The sequence below is a fragment of the Chelonoidis abingdonii genome, chromosome 19 (assembly GCF_003597395.2).
Source record: "Chelonoidis abingdonii isolate Lonesome George chromosome 19, CheloAbing_2.0, whole genome shotgun sequence".
Lineage (NCBI taxonomy): Eukaryota > Metazoa > Chordata > Testudines > Testudinidae > Chelonoidis > Chelonoidis abingdonii.
This window is the reverse complement of record NC_133787.1, coordinates 32,119,796-32,140,909: the sequence shown is the minus strand read 5'-3', so window position 1 is coordinate 32,140,909 and position 21,114 is coordinate 32,119,796. Positions and strand designations below refer to the sequence as shown.

At 41.4% G+C, this 21,114-nt stretch overlaps 1 protein-coding gene across 1 annotated transcript in view; it reads right to left on the bottom strand.

Moving 5' to 3' along the window:
- Window positions 1-20,288, bottom strand: part of CDYL2 (chromodomain Y like 2) — a 78,283-nt gene extending 57,995 nt beyond the window's left edge. Inside the window, exon 1 of the mRNA XM_075073632.1 lies at window positions 19,853-20,288. Coding sequence (XP_074929733.1) covers window positions 19,853-19,876 — 24 coding nt within the window. The 5' untranslated portion in view covers window positions 19,877-20,288. The remainder of the gene's footprint in view (window positions 1-19,852) is intronic.
- Between the last annotated feature and the right edge of the window lie 826 nt (window positions 20,289-21,114).

Sequence of the window (21,114 nt, the reverse complement as noted above, 5' to 3'; positions counted from 1 at the left end):
TTCGAAATAATCGTGCAGTGTAGACGTACCCTTATAAGAAAATATTCTCTCTGCTCCTGTCGAAGAGGCTATTGCTGTTGAAAGCTGGTTTAGCACTTCGTCTAACTCTGGCTCCAGGAGCTTGGTCAGTGACTTCCCCTGGTGCGATGGTTTGACTTTCTTTAAATCTTGGCAGCAAATATACCACTTAATATTATTTAATGTAATTTAAATCATTTTAATAGATTGTAGTGAATTTAGCCCTTAACATAGGTTGTCATTTTCAGATTTAATTTTAAATATGCTTATTTCCAACCTCCTCCCACACTTGTATTTAAATTAAAAAATATAATTAAAAAATTTGTAAATTAAAAAATTGATTTTTTTTAAAAATCACTGATTTTCATCTACCTTGCAAGGAAGATGTTTAATACTAATTTCTCTGCCACCATTGTGTTGCAGCTGTGAAAACACAGTTTTCAGCTGGTAGCTGTCTAAACTGCATCTGGAACCATGTATTCAGTCCTATTGGCTAAAGGAATAGTTTCCCCATGTTGTCCCATATTGAAATGGTTCTCAACCAGAGGTCCAGGGCCCCCTGGGAGGCTGCGAGCAGGTTTCAGGGGGTCTGCCAAGCATGGCTGGCATTAGACTTGCTAGGGCCCAGGGCAGAAAGCTGAGTCCCCGCCAAGCAGGAATGCAGCTGGGAGCCCCAAGCGCCACCACCCGAGGCTGAAGCCGAAACAACTTAGCTTCGTGGTGCACCCTGTGGTGTGGGGCCCCTGATAATTGCCCAGCTTGCTACCCCCTAACGCTGGCCCTGGTTTTATATGCAGAAAAACAGTTGTTGTGGCACAGCCGGGCCATGGAGTTTTGACAGCATGTTGGGGGGCCTCAGAAAGAAAAAGGTTGAGATCTCCTGCATATTGGATCACTGCACATACCTATAGACTTGCCCATATTCTGCTTTATATTTGCATAAATCTTTAACCTTTCTTTTTAAAGTAGGATGACAATACACACCTTCCTCATTTGCATTTCAAAATCCAAGTGCTTATTGTTTCTTTGAGTGTATTTAAACTTACTGCGTTATGCATGTTTGAGTCACTAAAAAAAAAAAGTCATGTATCTGAGTAACATAAATCCTGTAGAGTTTAATAATCTGCCTTTTTAAAAATCAACAGTCTTCTTTGTGTTGAATTTTTGTAAAACTCGTGGTGTATTCGAGAATCTGTTCAGAACTTAGGTGGTTGTAAAGAATATTTTGACATGCAAGAGTTTTAAAAGGATACACCTAATGTGATGATCAATATGTAGGGAAGGACATCAAATGTATTTTGTATTCTAGATGTCGGTTTTATTCAAATTTCCACAGTTTGGTGCAGAACTCATTGGAAGAGCTTGAGTTGAGTTGGTCTTTACACAGCACTATCAAGATCGATATCCCTTCAATATACCTTAAAATACGAGAGGCATGGTTAAAGCTGACCCCTGAAAAGTTTTCACAAGGCACAAATAATTCCCTCATAGAGTTTTACGCTGAATGAAGGAAGATTTCCTTCTGGAATTAGAAAGGTTTATCACAGGCACTTTTAAAAGACAGCTTGGTGAAACTGTACCACTTGGATACACATAAAGACATCTTTGGAAATGTTGTTGTTTAACTCCTAGAGCAGACTGTGAATTAAGAAACAAAAATTTAGTAATTGTTTTCCACTGAAATTCACCACTAGTGAGTTTCCACTGAAATAAGCCAGGTCTCTGCATTTCAGAGCTCAGTGAACACCACAGGGCAAAATAACTCAAGTAGCCTCGCCTTGTTGGTATATGAGTTCACTGGTCCTGGCCAGCTTTATATGACTGATAAAATATTTTAGTTCACTACTTAAAACGATCACTCAGAAGTGTAGTTGTCAAACTGAGTGCCAAGAAGGGACTTGAAATGGCTATCAGAGAAACTCTGTTCTCTAATACTTTTAAAAGTTTTCTAATATTGTCTAGGAATTTTATAGTTTCTGGAAGCTGCAAATAATGTAGCCAGTTTTACTGATACCATTTTAATGTCCTTAAAAGCATGTCCTAGGTTATTACACATTAACTGTTTGAATGACTACTTAGAGACTTCATGTCTTCAAACCAAGTTTAAAATTAAGGCTTGATGGGAATGTTCACAGTGGTAATCTACAAAGAAAAATGTGCATATATCTGTACTTACTAAAACAAATGGTCTGTAAACATCACAGAGGGTATATAATTTTCATCTAACTATACTTATAACTTTCCAATTTCTAGCAATTTTCTCTGAGTCACTGTTGTGAGAAAATATGTCTGTTTGTAATATGTATTTTTGTCTAATTGGTTAAAACATCAGTATTTTTTTTTGTCAAATACACTCTAAAAGCAAAGAGCATGTCCTGCCATTGATCTGCATACAAAACTTCTGTGAAGTCCAATTCAAGTTCTAAAGACAGGATGATACAGGACACAGCATAAGATGAAGGAATACAACTTTGGTACTTTCACTAAAGTAAAAGGGAACAACATTTGTTGGTCACGGATCTAACAGAGATGGACCAGCACTTGTTGGCATTCTAGAGGTCATCTGAACATCTGTTTAACAGAAAGTAGGCTACCTGCCTATAAAAGCTTCCCTGCTTGACTGTAAAAGGTTTCTCTGGGTCTACAGCCACAAAAACATGTCCTTATTATCAATGCCTCAATCTTCATACAGTAGCTTATTATTATCCCTATCTCATGGACAAAGCATGTAACTCTTCCCCAGCTAATTGCAAAATATGGCAACTATCCTCAAAGGGATGATGTTCCAGGTGGAGTACCAGCATTTTCAGTGTGACCCACAATGAGGTACAAGTTGCCTTCTGATATTCAATCAGCCAGGGAAAAATTTTAGTAAAGTTGGGCCCGTGGAAGTGTCCTGAGCTGACAAATCTATTTTAGAACTCACTAAAGGCGAAGACACTGGGTTGAAGATTTCTCTCCCCCAACTCCCAGCAAAAGGGAGGAGGAAGGGATTTTGATCACTTGGAAGGAGTCCCTCCTCATGTCAGCTCTGGTGATCAGGAACAGGAAGCCCTAAATTACCTGCCCCTGCTGGTCAGGAAGGTGGCTAGGATCCACCTATCTCCCATCCTTGTGCTGCACTGGACGGTTACTACTTCCTCGGGTTGTGAACACTAAAGTGAAGGGAAAAGCAGCGGCCCAGCTGAGGCACAAGGAACTGTGTAGTGGAAGGGAAATGGGAGCCCATTAACATGAACACTTTTCCTCTTCTTCACTCCCCCAAAGTAATTCTCCAATTCCCCGCTATAGAGCTGTTTTTTTTCCACGTGTGTTCTATTGCAAGTAGCCATCCTTTCCTTGACTAGATCAGGCTGCCATTCAGCTAGCATCCACATGGCCCTTTGGGGCTTGCACAGGTTGGGATGTTCTCTCTTGGTTGGGCCCTCAGGTAGTACTGTCTTGTTTTCGCTGTCTGTTTGAAAACCCCTCTAAAGGGGCTTCATAAAGAGGAAGAAAGGAAAGATCAGACTATAGCATTAGCAGTTTATGTTTTAAAATATGTAAATGACATATTCCCCTAAGAAACACTAGAATCTTTTATATCAGATCTTTCCCTAATCATCTGTGCTGAAGGCTGTGGATGATGCCTTAGTAGAAGTCAAAAAGCATTGACATTACACCATTATTAGCTTTTGATGCATCATTTAAACTATGCTCAGTTCATAACTATGCAGAACCAAATCCCTCTAGCGCCTTGAAATGTAAGGTCAACCATGTTCAGCTGAAGGGTTTTTTTAATGGAATTTTTACTATACTTAGCTATAAAGCTTTTTATTTGTTATATTTACCATGCTTTTCAGCTTTTGGTATTAGTAGATATGACTCTCTGATGAGCAGGAAAACTACCAGCCAGTACAGCAGGGGTTAAAGAGAGCCTTTGGGACCAGCTAGCCCCGCCCCACTATACCTGCAGCCAATGCCAGTCTGGAGGTGGGGAGAAAAGAAGAGAGACAGACTCAGTTTGCGGCTAATTGGTGAAGAAGCGGGAGCTAATTGCCCCCCTACTTGAGGGGAAGAAGTGCTAGCCAGTCAAGGCAGCCAACAGGGAATAAGCACGTCTCCCCAGGCAAGGGAAACTGCGAAGGGGACCTAGGAGCCTCCAGCACCTGAGACAATGAGTGAATGAACCCCACAGACATTGTGGAGCTCCCCCTCACCAACTTGTTGCTGCCCTGCCTGAAGAAGTCTGGACATGGTAGGGTGCTGCCCAGGACCCAAGAGGGCACCTTATAAGAAGGAAACCACCCAATAAACTGGACTAGAGGGGTCATACCCCAAACTGAAGAGACTGATAGGAATTATCCTAGGGCAGTGGATTTTGCCTCTCTGCTAGGAGGGACCTTCCGCCCACCCCCATTCAGGGGTAGACATACATTGGTCCCTGGATTGGGACGCAGTGGAGGGGGAGGGCCTGAGTCCATCTATGCCTTAAAGACTGAGGCTCCTCAACGAAGCAGGGGACTGAGAGCTACATGCTCTAACCATTAGGATGCCTGGCCCTCCAAGCTACCTGTTAGAGTATAATTATTACTATTCTAGTAAAGAAGAATCAGTTGGAGAGGATATGAAAAGTTAGGCCTTACTGTTACTATATTAATAGATGAGAGTCTTAACAATCAAATAAATACCTAGTCCTGGGAAGGTGATACACCAAATATTACAAATCTGGTAGAACACCTCCTTAATCAAATGCCATTGCATTTAGAGGTGTATGTGTTCAAATATACATTCAACACATCCCTACTGTTCTGGCTTTATGTCTTAAACAACCCTTGGTCTTAAACAAACTTTCAGGTATGATATTCTGGTACACATGCAAATTAAGATCTCATCAGATAATTACTATCATATTTCAGCCCATGAATAGCAGAGATGTTGCAAGATTTTAGAATGACCATCTGCTGAGGCCAGCAGGAGCAACAGCAAGTGGAAAAGCACATGTAGGGGGAGAATGGGGTTGTATGTGGATAGACATTGTCAGATTGATTGAGATACACAAGAAATCAGTTTAATTTGGGAATCTAGAATTTCACTAGAAAATGTAATGCTGAGCCAAAAGTGGTAGCTGTTACTGAAGGAATTCTGGTTGTAGCCTGAGAATGGAAGCAGCTACCAAGAATTTTCTCCTTCGCCTGTAGACTGTGATTTAGTCACAAATCCTGAAATGGACAGTGAAGAATTGGGGTGTGAACATTCTAACATTGAAGGACAGGGGTGGTAGTCCAAAAGCACTTGGGTAGCACAAGTATTTTTATTGTTCGTTATGCAATGTCCCTCTTCTCTGTGCACTACACAGGCTACCAGAACAGTTGTTGACAGCCCTGGAGAAAATTTGCACAGTTAAGTGTACAAATAGCAAGTCCAGTTCACAAGCAAAAGAAGCCTTTGTTTTCTAACCATGGCAGGTTGTCAGTGACATTTGATTAGAACAGCAGAGAAAATAACAGTGGCACAGTTGTGGAAGAATTTAAAACACAGCCCACACTGGATTGTCAACAACTGGTAACTACACACGTACTACGATATTTGATACCACGTCTAATAATGAGAGCTGTACTAGCATTGACAATCACTGCAAATACTTATCTTTGGTGTCAGAAAGCGAGTTTGTTGTTGCAGGGTCAGAGAATATTGATGGAGAAAAGGATCCTGCTTGTGACAAAGCTGGGTAAAGGCAGACAAATTACCCATCCAGGAGAGATTGTCTTACTCCACTTCTCTTAACAACTCCTTGAAGGGGCAGCAAAATCCATAGTTCATACAAACTGTGAAACAGGTCTGACCCAATCCATATGGTGAACAGTGATGTTTATTGATGGAAGTGTGTCCTACTGATGTTCAAGCAAAAGGTTGACAAGAACAATTCACATCTATTACATGTGGAAGAAAAAAAAACGCTGCCTCCTTATTAACTTGTAATTTCCACAGTGATCCACTTGATAAATGTGGTGCAACATGCTGTTTGTAAAGCCTTTCTCAGCAGGGAGAGATGGCAAGGCCACATTGGCACTCCTGCTTTAATCTGTCATCTGATGCAAGTGCATGTCAGTGCACGGGAAAGGCACCAGAAGTCGTTTATTGCTGGAGAGGACACATCAAGAGAACAGGCAGGGAGGAGACTGAGTCTTCTTGCTGTGACATCAGAACATTTTTTACTAACTGAGGACATGGGAGGGGCAGATTGTTCTACTGCCCCTTCTGCTACTGTCAGGTCACAAAGCAGTATCCCTGGTACTAAATCTGAGGGCATTATTTATTCCCTTAGTGCCTCCCAAATTACTAACAGGCCACTAATGGGTTCAGCAAGGTCTGGAGTAAATTCTGAAAAAACTGATAAAGGGAGAAACCTGGTGCAAAGCACCTGTTTACTAAGCAAGTTACTGAGGTCTTTGCTGCTATGACAAACAGGCCCTGGTTCTCATGGGGGTCTTCAATCATCCTGGCATCTGCTTAGAGAGCAATACTACAGTGAACAGACAATCTAAGAAGTTTTTGGAGAGTGTTGGGGACAACTTCCTAGTGCAAGTTCTGGAGGAACCAACTAGGGGCCGTGCTCCTTTTGACCTGCTGCTCACAAACAGGGAAGAATTGGTAGGGGAGGTAGAAGTGGGTGGCAACCTTGGCAGCAATGACCATGAGATGGTCGAGTTCAGGATCCTGACAAAAGGAAGAAAGGAAAGCTGCAGAACACAGACCCCGGATTTCAGAAAAGCAGACTTTGACTCCCTCAGGGAAATGAGGGGCAGGATCCTTTGGGAGGCTAATATGAGGGGGAAAGAAGTCCAGGAGAGCTGGCTGTATTTTTAAAAAGTCGTATTAAGAGCCAGGAACAAACCATCCTGATGTGCAGAAAGAATAGCAAATATGGCAGGCAACCAGCTTGGCTTAACAGAGAAATCTTTGGTGAGCTTAAACACAAAAAGGAAGCTTACAAGAAATGGAGACTTGGACAGATGACTAGGGAGGAGTATAAAAATATTGCTCGAGCATGCAAGGGTGTAATCAGGAAGGCCAAAGCACAATTGGAGTTGCAGCTAGCAAGGAATGCAAAGGGTAACAAGAAGGGTTTCTACAGGTATGTTAGCAAGAAGAAGGTGGTACCCTTACTGAATGGGGGAGGCAACCTAGTGACAGATGATGTGGAAAAAGCTGAAGTACTCAGTGCTTTTTTTGCCTTAGTCTTCACAGACAAGGTCAGCTTCCAGACTACTGCCAGGGCAGCACAATATGGGGAGGAGGTGAGCAGCCCTCAATGGTAGGGTGACCAGATGTCCTGATTTTATAGGGACAGTCCTGATTTTTGGGTCTCTTTCTTATATAGGCTCCTGTCCCAATTTTTCACATTTGCTGTCTGGTCATCCTTCTCAGTGGTGAAAGAACAGGTTAAGGACTATTTAGAAAAGCTGGACGTGTACAAGTCCATGGGCCCAGATCTAATGCATCCAAGGATGCTGAGGGAGTTGACTGATGTGACTGCGGAGCCATTGGCCATTACCTCTGAAAACTTGTGGCGATCGGGGGAGGTCCCAGACGACTGGAAAAAGGCAAATATAGTGCCCATCTTTAAAAAAGAGAAGAAGGAGAATCTGCAGAACTACAGATCAGTCAGCATTACCTCAGGCCCTGGAAAAATCATGGAGCATTTTGGAATCCATTTTGAAGCACTTGGAGGAGAGGAAGGTAATCAGGAGCAGTCAACATGGATTGACCAAGGGCAAGTCATGCATGACCAACCTGACTGCCTTCTATGATGAGATAACTGGCTCTGTGGATATGAGAAAACTGGTAGATGTGATATATCTTGACGTTAGCAAAGCTTTTAATACGGTCTCCCACAGTATTCTTGCCAGCAAGTTAAAAAAATATGGATTGGATGAATGGACTATAAGGTGGATAAAAAGCTGGCTAGATTGTCGGGCTCAACAGGTAATGATCAATGGCTCAATGTCTAGCTGGCAACCGGTATCAAGCGGAGTGCCCCGGGGGTTGGTCCTGGGGCTGGTTTTGTTCAACATCTTCATTAATGATCTGGATGATGGGATGGATTTCACCTTCAGCAAGTTCGCGGATGACACTAAGATAAGGGGAAGGGTAGATATGCTGGAGAGTACAGATCAGGACCAGAGTGATCTAGACAAATTGGAGGATTGGGCCAAAAGAAATCTGATGAGGTTCAACAAGGACAAGTGCAGAGTTCTGCACTTAGGAAGGAAGAATCCCATGCACTGTTACAAGCTGGGGACTGACTGGCTAAATGGTAGTTCCACAGAAAAGGACCTGGGGATTATAGTGAACAAGACACTGGATATGAGTCAACAGTGTGCCTTGTGGAGGGGGGATCTGATAACAGCCTTCAACTACCTGAAGCGGAGGCTCCAAAGAGGATGGAGTTCGGCTGTTCTCAGTAGTGGCAGATGACAGAACAAGAAGCAATGGTCTCAAGTTGCAGTGGGGGAGGTCTAGGTTGAATATTAGGAAAAACTATTTTACTAAGATGGCGATGAAGCACTGGAATGGGTTACTTAGGGAGTTGGTGGAATCTCCTTCCTTAGAGGTTTTTAAGGCCCGGCTTGACAAATCCCTGGCTGGGATGATTTAGTTGGGGTTGGTCCTGCTTTGAGCAGGGGGCTGGACTAGATGACCTCCTAAGGTCTGTTCCAACCCTAGTCTTCTATGATTCTATTGTTCTAACCCTGTGACCCTTTCTGTGGGAGATCCATGACTTCCACAATATACTGCAGACGACCATGCCCTGATATGAAATGCCAAACAGTATTTAAAAAAAACTGTGCCAGAACCATTCCTTTGTTACTTTGTGTGTAATATAGGAGAAAATCCTCCCAGTGTAACATTATAAGTCACTGATCACTAACACTCTGCACCAGCCTGGAGCCCCCTCCTGCATCCAACCCCCCCCCACAGCCCACACCTCTCACCCTCTCCTGCACCCCAATCCCCTGCACCAGCCTAGAGACCTCTCCTGCACCCAAACATCCTCCCAGAGTTTGCACCTCTCACCCTCTCCTGCGCCGCAACCCTCTGCACCGGCTTGGAGCCCCCCTATCCCAGTAGCTAATTTTTTTCAAGCTTTTCTTTCCCTCCTAGCTGCCTCAATCTCTTTTCTTTAGTTTTCCTTTTACAGATAGATTAAAACAAAACCATTCTGTATTTCAGCCATCATCCCCCTCCTCATTCGTTAATAGGCTTCCTTTCTTCCTCATATTCCCCATCTCTGATATTTTTAAAAAGGATTTTAATCCACTGAATCCTAACATTAACAAATTCTATTTTCTGCTGCCCTTAACTTTTTCCTGCAAGCCTTAATGGACTTTGTGTGCTGTTGTTTGGTTATCTCCCTTCTTTTTCATTTCCTGAACAAAGCTGTTATCCTCACATTTGCGAGTTGTCTCTTATGAAGTTACACTGATCACTGTTTGTTCCCTGCAGTCTTCTTTTTTCACAGGATTTTTTTTTCTCTGGTGTCTCTTAGGATTCTCCAGTCTTCTTCTACACTCAGGGATTTTCATACTTTTTCCCATTGCTCACTAAAATTTCTCAGTTCTCCCAAATTTGCTGCTTTGAATTCTAATCCTCTAGTTCTGTTGCACTCTGTGAAGCATTCCTTACTATGCTGCATTCAAGTAGCTTGTAATCAATAGCTCCAAGAACTTCCTTGTTATCCTTGTGTTCTCAAAAAGTTCCTTTTCTTTTGTTCTCACCAGCAAGATGTTTATCCAGGATGATTTTTCACAGGGTTGGAATCTCCGCTTCTTGACTCCTTGGATCAAAGTGCTGTCTTCTACGTAAGCTGGGAGTAAGGACCTTTTGAATATTGAAGCACATTTAGCCATATTGGCTACCCAATAGCTATCTGGGTAACTAACTTGTTTCTTGTGATAGGTATTCTGCAGTACAGAGTTCACTGAAATTTGTGCCAAAAAGTTTTCATTCTTGCATTTCTCCAATCCTGAGGATTTGCAGCAAATGGCCATTATATTTTCTTTTGTCTTTCTCTTTCTGTATCTCTAAGTATTTCTCTACTATTTTTGCCAGTGAAGTGTATTTCACTGACTTGGTAAATATTGTACTTCCTACTCTCCATTGCCACTTCCTTTTCTACAAAGAGTGCATCTGACATTCCAAAATGGGAGTAAATGATCATGCCCCAACTGAGATTGTTATGCTCCAGTTTTCTGTTATTGGACTCAACCCACAAAGTTTCAGGTATGTCCTCTTTGTAATAATCTCCATAATTTAGTATTACTTCGGGAACTTCTGGGTTATTTCCCAGTCTCCTTGTATTTTTGTGGAGACACTAGTACATGAATGCACCTTTTTCTATAATTCCTGTCATTCTGATTACAGTACTTAACTTGTGATGCAGACTGTATTCCTCATCTGTCTTATGGTATAAGATGAAAGTACATATTTGACTATTGGAGTTATGCTAAAGCATCTATTCTCATATGTGACTACTTCATTTATAGCTGCCATAACAATACCTGCCATTTTTGAAACTGGGAATTTGTTACATCCTTGTTTAAGTGGAAACCATCAGATACAGTCTCTTCTCATCACAGAAGGCATTCTGATGATCCATGAACACCAACTCTCCTCCATCCATGCTTCTATCCGTTAACCTCCAATATCTTCTCTCTACTCATACTTGTCATCAGAAAATTTTCTGAGATGTTCACCTGCCTTGACTCCCTCTTCAAAAGTGCCAGAAGTCATTCTTGATTCTAGCAAAACTCCATTTGTGCACTTTGTTCCTACATGAACTACACTCAGCAGGAACTCCCCAGCAGTATTCAGGATATGCTCCACCTTTCTTGTCACATTTCTGACACTGAAACACCTGCTATCCTGTCACAATGAGGTTTCTGAAAGAGGAATTCATTTATATATTCATTCAGTATATTCATTTGTTAAATGTAATGATTTTTATACTACATCTTGTTATTCAATCCTATAAATTAATGAGGTTTTAATAATTTTAAGACATTCTGTTATTAGTTTGAGGAAACCCCAAACACTCAACATTTTAGGGGAAGATCCATCTCCCAACATTAAACATTAAAAAAGGTAATCTTTAATAGATACACTATAGAATTCAGTTGTCTGTAGTTATCAGTTATAATTTAAACTGCGTTAAACATTAAAAAAGGTAATCCTTTTACCAAACCTTATCATACAGTCATGTTCTTTTTGTCCTCCTTCCCCTATCATGGGTGACTAATAAGCTATGTGAACAGAAGCTATCTCCTTTACAATCAGCCTGTTATACTCACTGATGTCAGAGCATAGCTCATAACATCACTGTTCATCACAGTGAATGAGAATGTGATGCTGTAAAAAATGAATTCTGGCCTCACTGAAATAGAGCAGATTTGCTGGACAAGAGGTAGCTGTTTACATTAAAATATATTGATAATCAGCATTTATAAGAAGGGTAATAAGGAAAAAGTATATACCCATTTAATAAGGTTTCTGTGCAATGTTACTAAAATAAAAGTTTGAATACACTACCACTTTCACACAACAGCAAACGAGGTCTTTTCAGATTAATGGGAAGAAAACATAAAATTCTATAGAGTGTGATACTTCTGAAGATGCACCCCAAAATCTAAATTAACTGAAAGCCCTGGAATAAATCCTCCCAGCACAGATCTTGAAATGATTTTTCTATTCAAAGCAAAATTATAAAAGAGGTGAAAGATATTTTAGGCCATTAGAAATACCTTCTTTCATTAATATATATTTACAACAACATTGATTTTACAAGTCAACTCATTCTACACGTATCACTAAAATGCCTTTTTAATTTATCATAATTTCTTTTGCAAGGATTTTCAACCAGAATTGAGGTGGTCAGTCAAGTTTATTACTACTGTCTATTAAGCATAACATATTTGCACATGCCGCAGCATGTGGAGAGTCTGGGTGACACTGCCATCCATAGGCAGCTGAGGATGGGCTACCTAAGTTGTGCCAGAGGTTGCACCAGCCTAAGGAACAACCTAGCATGAGGGGCATACAAAGGTGGCTTAAAGCCAGTTTAGTCCCCACTCCCTCTGGGCTGCAGGTTTTGTGCTGGACCTCCAAGAGGCACAGCAAAAATCACACCCCAAGTGATATAACAGCAGTTTGCAAAGAAAAGGGTATTTTTGGCAGACATTTTTTCAGCACTATTTTCATTGTCATTGTCTATCACTAAGTAACCCCATGCTATTCCTGTATCAGGATTTACTCTAATGGGTGATCTATTTCCCCTGCTTTGCTAAGTTACAACCAGAATCACTGGCTCCTACACTGTCCATCTGTATCAACCTAAACAACGTCAAGAAAGTTATGAGAAACCTTAAATATACCCTGCAATATACAGGTCACTGTTTAAATTATAACTAATAACTACAGAAGACTGAATTCTACACTGTATCTAACAATGACAACATTACAGTTGGTGTGTGATAAAAGAAAATAGACACACCATATTTCCCCCACAGCCTTACAACACTAGCCATTTATACGATAAGGGCTTTGGAATAAACATAGCTATTGTGGCACTGTTGGTAAACAAATTAAAAGACTAGTTTTCTTTCTCTAGGAGACAGAAAGAATAATCTTATTTTTATTTGTGTAAAACATGTTGGGGCACATACAGTTTGATCATCATTTCTACCATTGTAAATATTACACGTTTAAATGGTTTGATATGAACTTTACATAATTCCACACACTTAAATAAAAAGAATAGTTAAGTCTTTCATCCAGCTTATGGCATAAAATATATTATAAAATTATTTCCCAAAATATATGGGTAAGAGGTGACAACAAATAATCTACACTGATGAAAATATACAAAGCCAAGAAAATGCAACAACGTTAAAAGTCAAATGAATGGACAAAGAAACATTATTCACTGAGTAGTTAGCCATTACAATTCCGCCTTTGATGAAAAAAAAAAATCAGCTAATTTTTCTCAGTATCAGATCGCATTTGAATTTCACAATTATTTGTATTAGGTTTGTTCTAAATATATTTTAACTTACAAAACACAAACAATTACATAATTACATGACAATTTTGAATAAAACACCAATCTAAGTGCAATGCATTTTGTATTTTTACATTTTTGTAGTTCACCAAAAGCTATCAGAAAAGTTGTGATGTGATTATATATGTACCTAGACAGTGAAAGGAAATATACTGAGTTTAATTTCTTTTGAGAAATGTAGTTCATTTTGTATACTTAATGGTGGTTTAACTATAATAGAAAGTATATTTCCAATAGTTTATCCAATCAGGAACATGGCTATCTCATGCACATTCCTGAGTTAACCTACATTTGGAGAATATATCATGCTCTGGATGAAAGAACTTCATCAAGATGATCATAAAACACTAATGCGATAGAAAATCATTTGGTTTACAATAGGTCTTTTCATAATCAAAAAGTCCCAAGCAATTTCCAATGCAACGAGGAAGTTGGATACTGGTAAAACAGTAAGAATGTAGGTAAACATGACAGTCGTTGCGTTCACCATAATGTTTTACATAGCTTTTGACACCAGAGTCTGTTACTAAGCCTAGTCTACACTTAAACATTAGATTGACCCAACTACATCGCTCAGGGCTGTGAAAAATTTTGTGCCCTGAGTACTGTACTATAGTTAGGTTGGCCTAAACCTTGGTGCAGATGTGGCTTGGTCAACAGAAGAATTCTGTTGACATAGCTACCCCCTCTTGGAGAGATGGATTATCTACATTAATGGAAATGTAGGAAGCATCTACACTACAGCACTATAGTGGCACAGCTGCAGTGCCATTGTAGCAGCAATTATGTAGACATGTCTTGAGAGGGAATATTGGCAGAGTTATCCCCTATTCTCTTCTGAGAGTATTAAGAAACTTTGCTTTAATATGCGGAACTACAACACGTGAGTAGAAGAAATCTCAATTTAACTTCTTACTGACAGGTTGACACCTAAATTTAACCTCTTATCCAGCTGATTAACCAATCTAGAACTACATATCACTGTCACCACTGGGTACAAGATCAAATTTAATGTGGATTTGTATCCAGAAAGCTTCACTCCATTTTGAGACTTCTACCAACTGAACTAAAGTAATATTTCTACAAGTTATCTTAATTTAAGTAAAATTAAGTCTCCTAAATACTATTGATTGTGATAATCCTTCAATGACACAATGCTACAGAAGTAAGTTTATGGTCAGTTAAATAGCTGATTCTTCCTAAAGAGACTTGATAAAGCATTCTCTTTAGCAGCAATTTTGCTAAATGTAATATGGCCAGATCAGCAGCCAGTGTAAATAGGCTTATTTCTATTGCAATCAGCATTACAGTCAATAGAAGTATACCAATTTAGACCAGCTGAGAATCTGTCTTGATATACTATATTTTTCTGCCCTCACTCCGAAAGAATTTTCATTATTTATACAACCATTTGCTCCTGAAGTCATCATTCTCTGCTTGTGACATCACACATATTCCCACAACAACCAATTGTTATGTCACTAAAGAGGTTGACTTCCGTTTGGAAATAAGTATATTTACTTCTTAAACAAACATTCTGTTTTCAAGTAAGTCACCTCTGTAATGAAAGACGAGAGCGTGAAATTGTTTTAAAATAGATTCCCCCTTCCCAAATGTTTTCCATAAGATAACAGCAGTTTAAAGTGTGGCTCTATACTGAAAAGTGACTCCATGAAAAGAGCATTGTGTGCTTCCATCTTTATTACAGACTGGTAATCACATTAACTCGGTTACAAGCCAAAAGTCAATTTCTAAACCCTAGTTCTGTAAACTCAAACGGGAATGTGAAATTCAAGTTGTAGTCTTTCTGATTTACACATCAAGACAGGTTACAAATATTTGGTGGGCCATATTCTGCCCTGATTTACATCTGTGGAGCACCACTGTTTTCAGATTCTATCCTCACTGATAGCTGTGCAGTGAGCACAGGTATAATTGAGAGAAGAATTTGACACTGCAACTCACTTGGAGCTTAATTAACAATCCTGTTGATGAGGTGAGTGGGAATAGACTGCAACTCACTCTCACATAGCCATATTAACAGGAGTAAAATGTAGTTAAATCTTATTTTTGTCACTGATGTAGGTACACATGAATATACATTGGCATTGTATCTTTTGATTAAGACAGTTACATTTTTAAAAAGTCACTTTTCCAAATAAAATAGCACTTTAGTGGCTAATAGTTTTAAATAATGATGAAATTACTGTGGTCCAGAGATATCTATCTGCCACATTCCTCTTGAGAGACTTAGCTGCTAATTTATTACATCGCTGAATTAAGATACTGTTTAATAAACTACCATAATTGGAATTTCCAATAGTTTTAAAGAACTATGAGAAAATGTTTAAGTTTTGATCTCATTGTTCCAAAAGCTCTGATTATGTTGGTTTATTATAAACAATGATAAAATATAGAAAATTTTAGATCAAAATAAAAACTACACTTCAAAACAAAAATGCTTGTGATCTTCAAAAGCTTCTGCATGTTATTGATAAATGATATCAGATATCATCATCATAAACCAGAGCTTATGTTTTATTGCACTAAATTGCATTCTCTTTGCTAGAAAAAACTTGTGTGCAGTGGTTTGAAGTAAAAGTTTTGTTTCTTATACTGTCATCTCATATTTAATACCAGTGCAATAGCCTTCTTAAGCAACCTAATTCTGTTAAGAGAAGGTCTTAAGTGTTGGAACTGAACTCAAGATGGAGAATCCAAAAGGATATACCAAGGCAATGACAGCAAAACTCATAGCACCAATGAGCAATGTTGAAATTTACTCTTATTTTACCTATTCTCTGTTACTGAGATTAAAAAAGACATTATATCAATACATTCAACAAGCTGTCTAAACTAGAAAGCTCAACAGTGCTATGCTACTGAAGGTCACTGTGGATATGCTGTTGCCAAAACATGTATTTAAATTTTTATTGGTCTAAATACTGTGCTGTGTATTTCTTAAATATTAAAAAAGATTACATCTCCTGAGAATATATCGACGTAATAAAGAACCTCCTCACCCACCAGGAGAAGCTCAGAGTCATAATTACGTCAAAAACGAGCAAACAAGAACTGGCCTTTTGTTCAACCTGTGAATGCATAACTGTGCTTGAGATTCTATTCTATTCTATTCTGGTTCTTACACTGTGCTCATCATCGTAATATCTGAGTGCCTCTCCCCACTTCAATTTTATCTAAAATTTCTTCAAGGGAAATCCTTAACTGAATTTCTACACAAAAAAGAATATTTGTTTCGGTTGTCTTCAAAATTAGCACCTACTTTCTAATAATATCTGATGCAAGACATTCTCAAGTGTAGTACATCTGGATTCAAAGATACACAAACCTAGAACCCTATTATCAATAAGCATAGAAGTCTCTAGGTGCTCTTCATTTTGTAGAATAAATGAAAACTAATTTGTAATTCTAAAGAAATAGAACATATTTCAAGCAGAGATGGCTAGAAGCCATTTGATATTGAAAAGTGTAGCAGGACAACATAAAATATTATTGTTGTTTTGGCTGTAATCTTCATTTCCTTTAAGCTCGACACAGGAGCTAAATTTATCTTCAAGTCAACACCGCGTTGAAAAAAATTCTGTTTTTAAAATAATTGAATAATACAAAATGGATGAATTGTTATATATGTAAAATCACATATCTAGTTTGCACTGAATTACATTTCTCATATGTTACATAATGTAGATACAACCAAGGAAAAATGTTTACATGGGTTAGATGGTAATAATACAGTGTACTCTTTTTAGTCATAACTACTGTAACCATAATCAGCTGTAGTAAAATAATTTTTAAACAATACCAATTGCTTACAACTGCTCTTGCCTGATTCATTGAACTTCAGTAAAAATCTTTGAAGGACTGAGATATTGTTAAGGCAGTTCTACACATACTTAGTAGATTCATAAGGTGTATCTACAATTAAAAATGTTATGCAGAGTGCTTTAAGCCCCAGATCATTCAGAAGAGCAACCTGTTAAAGGTGACAATCATAAGCTATTTAATACGCATCTTGACATCAGAACATTTTAGCTGGCCAAAAAAGCAACAAAACAATGTCACATACAACCAACAAATAAGGTATGGACTCCAAACACACCACATGTTCATGGTGATAACATCATCTCTTATGCTACCTAACTGATATTTGACATCACTACCTACACAACTGTTAGAAGCCTCTTTCTAACGACTTCAGAAAACCCAAAGAGATCTTTAGATGTGGGGGGTTGTGTGCGCGCGTGTGGGAAAGTTTAGCAATCATTTAACCAGAGCCTAACAACTGCCAACTTGCAGCATATCAAAATATAAACTATTCAGCTTTCCAGGCTCTGACCCCAGTCACAAGTACCTTCACAGTAGAAAGGCTTTTACACCACATAGATTGAATTGCTAACATAAGCACTATACATACGTTTCCCAGCAGCTTAACATAAATGCAATGATGTAACATCATGTACCATCTCAGAAGGTCATGTTCTAGACATATGAACAAAGTAGAGGTGGAGATTCATTCTTTCACTGACCTGTCCTGATGAATACAACTCTTCTCTACTATATATTGATAAGCAAAAACAGCCCAAAGGGAACGATCAAGAATAATCCACAGCATTCAACATTGCCTAAATTAAGTTCATGGTACAGTCAAAGATGGCTTCACAGCCTAGACTAGAGCCTTTAAAATGATCATACTTCGATATGCTTCCTAGGTTGCAAGTCTGGATTTCACATAGCATTTTCATGGCACGTTGTTACTTACAAAATTTCCACACAATACACAATATTAAATGCAGAGCCCATCTCCCATTTCTATAGGCTATCTGCTCATTCAGAGTAACACAGGACTCATAACAGAGCACAGATTTTAATTAATGAATAGGAGCTGTAATAACACAGCCAGCGTCAATGTCAGCGGTATGTGTTTGTTTCCTTCCAGAACCAATCTAAACGTACTAAAATGTCTCTGGGATGCAAGATTATCTAAAACTTCTCCATGCTTCCCAGAAGTTACAAATAGACAGTAAAAGAAGAGTCCAACCAAACCTTTACTTCACTGAAAGTTATGGGCCTAAGTCATCCTTGATAGATCTCCCGTAGACTACAATGGAGTCAGAGCACAGATAAAGTTGACACAATGCCGTTAATAACTAATTACAAACTGACACTACAAAATCTATGAAGAACCAGGAAAAACAAGTTGACAATATTAATTTAGATCAGTACACATCTCTGAGCATATCTCACTTATAACAGTCCAAGTTCTACTTACTTCAAGGAAACAAAGTCCAGTTCAGCACAAGAAAAACACAACTGATCAATATCATACATTAATTACGCCCTTTGTTAGAGGATTTCAAAGGCAACAGCCAGGGTAAAAGGGAAAAGTTGATCACAGATCCTGAGAGTTTTTGATGCAAGACCCCAAATTCTATGATTAAAATAGAGAACATGCCTAGCTACTCTTACTGCACCAGACACAGGCGCATCCTGGTATATGAGCGCTGCAGAAACCTTGACACTTGGATGGAACTGGACAATTTTTGGTTGCAAGTCTCATATTGTACAATTTAAACAAAGAAGAAGTCTAGCCATTCCAGTTTCACTAAGAAAAGGTGGACCTTGATGCATCCTGATTCAGTAGCAGTTATAGGACCAGATATAATTTTTTTTTATTTCAGTGATGGAATTTGGGGCTTGGACCACATTTTGACAAGATTCAGCTGGATCCATTCTCTGGTCCCAGGTATTTGCAGTGCCTTGGTCCAAATTCTCTTGTGGACCAGCAGCAGGGACTAGACTTGCTCTTGCTTTGGACATTTAAAATTGGGTGCTCAGGGTCAAAATTTGGCTGGATCCAGCAAGACCCTACGGCCAGATTTCGTTTTAGTCGGAACTCCAGCGCTTTTTTTTTCTGGCGCAATAGGAGCAGCCAGACTTGTGCATGGTACAAATTGGGCGCCTGGAACCAAAGATGGGCAGGATGCAACGAGCTCCAGCTTTTCCCTTCCTCCCTTAGCCGCTGAGGTCCAACCAGCCACCAGGGACCTGCCAAACTTTGACAGCAACCCCCGCCCCCCTGCCAGCTGCCCCGATCCCCTCCCCGCAAAGCCCCCGATCTCTCTCCCACCCCCAGCCTCCACCTCCAGCCGCCCCCCAGGCGCAAGGTGAAGCAGCCGGGCGTCTGCTCCTGCACTTTGCACGGCCAGGCGCGGAGCCGCCTCCATCCCTGCGCCTCCCTCCCCAGCAGCGCCGCGGCGCATTTCCCCCTCTCCTCCGCACCAATCTGCAGATTCAGCACGTCCAGCGCCGCCGCTGACTTTACCTGGACTTTCTCCACTCTCCGGGCGGGTGACACCTCCCATCCTACCGCTAACTCCAGCTCGCGCTCACTCCTTCCTCCTTCTCCCTCCTGCAAGGCCTGCTGCGCTCCAGCCCCACGGAAAGTAGGGAGCGCGAGAGACAGAGGGAGCCAGGCAGGGGGAGGGAGGGGAGCGCTCCATCCCGGTCCCCCCCGCCCCAGCGCACACGCCAGCCCGGCTCTCCCCACCCCCGCCTGGGCGATTTCCTCCCCTCTTCAGGAACTAACCAGGCTCCGCTAAGCGTTTCCGAAACAAACCCCCCGCTGCTGCTGCTGCCTCCCCTCCCCACCCGCCCTTGCCCGCCCGGCTGCGGCGTGCAGCTGGCCCGGGGCTGCTCCCCCCGCTGCTCCCTTACCTCGTAAAGGTCCCCCGAAGCCATGCTGGGCTGCGGGACTTGGCTTCTCAGCTGCCTCCTCGCCACCTCGCCCTCTGTCTCCCCCGCTCGCCGTGGAGTAAACTGTGTTTTGCAGAATGACAGGCGCTGGGGCCGGCTGTGCGCAGAATCAGAGGCGAGGAGAGACGGCGAGAGAGGGAGGCAGCGGGCGGGCGGCGGGGCTGGCTGGCGTAACCAGCTCTGGAGCGGGGCGCTGCGCTCTGTGGCTTCTCTCGCGCTGGCTTCAGCCACCCCCCTCTCCCGTGCCCCCTCCGGCCTAAGGGAGGGCGAGGAGGAGGGTTGCACCCGACACACGCCGCAGGGAAAGTCCCCGGGCCCTCCGACGTGCCGCCTCCCCGGACAGCCGGGTGCGCTTCAAACTCTTTCCACGGCCAAAAAGGAAAGAGCGAGGAGGGAGCCCGGACCTGTGGTGACACCACACCGGCACAGCCAGGGCAGGGCAGCTAGGCGGGAGATAGACCGGCCTCCAGCCCAAGGTCAAGGCAGGCTATGGGGCTTGCAGGGTGGCAGTGGAGGGTTAGGGATTTCTGGGAGCACGGGGGAGATGGTGGCTGCCATCTCCCTCAGGGGCAGGGTGGCCACCATGAAGGAACCCAAGGTGACTAGGGCTAACTTCAAGCCCCATCCACCCAAGGACTGCTATCAAGGACATGGAGGTCTGATAACCCTCAATGGCCACCTGTAGGGAACCGTGAGGAGACAATGGCACCCTTCCAGCCCCTCTCCCCTTTCCTTCTGGTCCACTGGCTGCTGACTTCCTCCATGTCCCATCGCATCAACGGCCACCACCAGGAAAATGGAGGTTTTCTCATGGCTTCTTTCAACCATCCCACTCTTGGAGTGGCCACTATTAATGGAGCTGCCCATGACTGGCTTCAAGACCCTCCTCCAGTAGATACAGACGGGTAGTCAATGTCATGAAACAATGTCTTTATGGAGAGCGAAATATGGAACAGATTCTCCGTTCCACTTTGCTCCTTTCTTGGAGCATGGAAGGCTCACCAACTTGCTCTGAAAGGCATTTACTCCCTTCTTCCCAGCTTACACCCCCTTTATTTGAGGTGAGGAGTCCTTCAGAGAAATTTCTCAGAAGAGGAAACTTGCTAGGTACCTTGTGTTCCACCTCTGCTTTGCCTCTAATCTGAAATGTTTGGGAAACCCATTAGGGTTTGGATACCATGCAGAGGAAGAGGGGGATCCACTGGGTGAAGAAGTCTTAGATT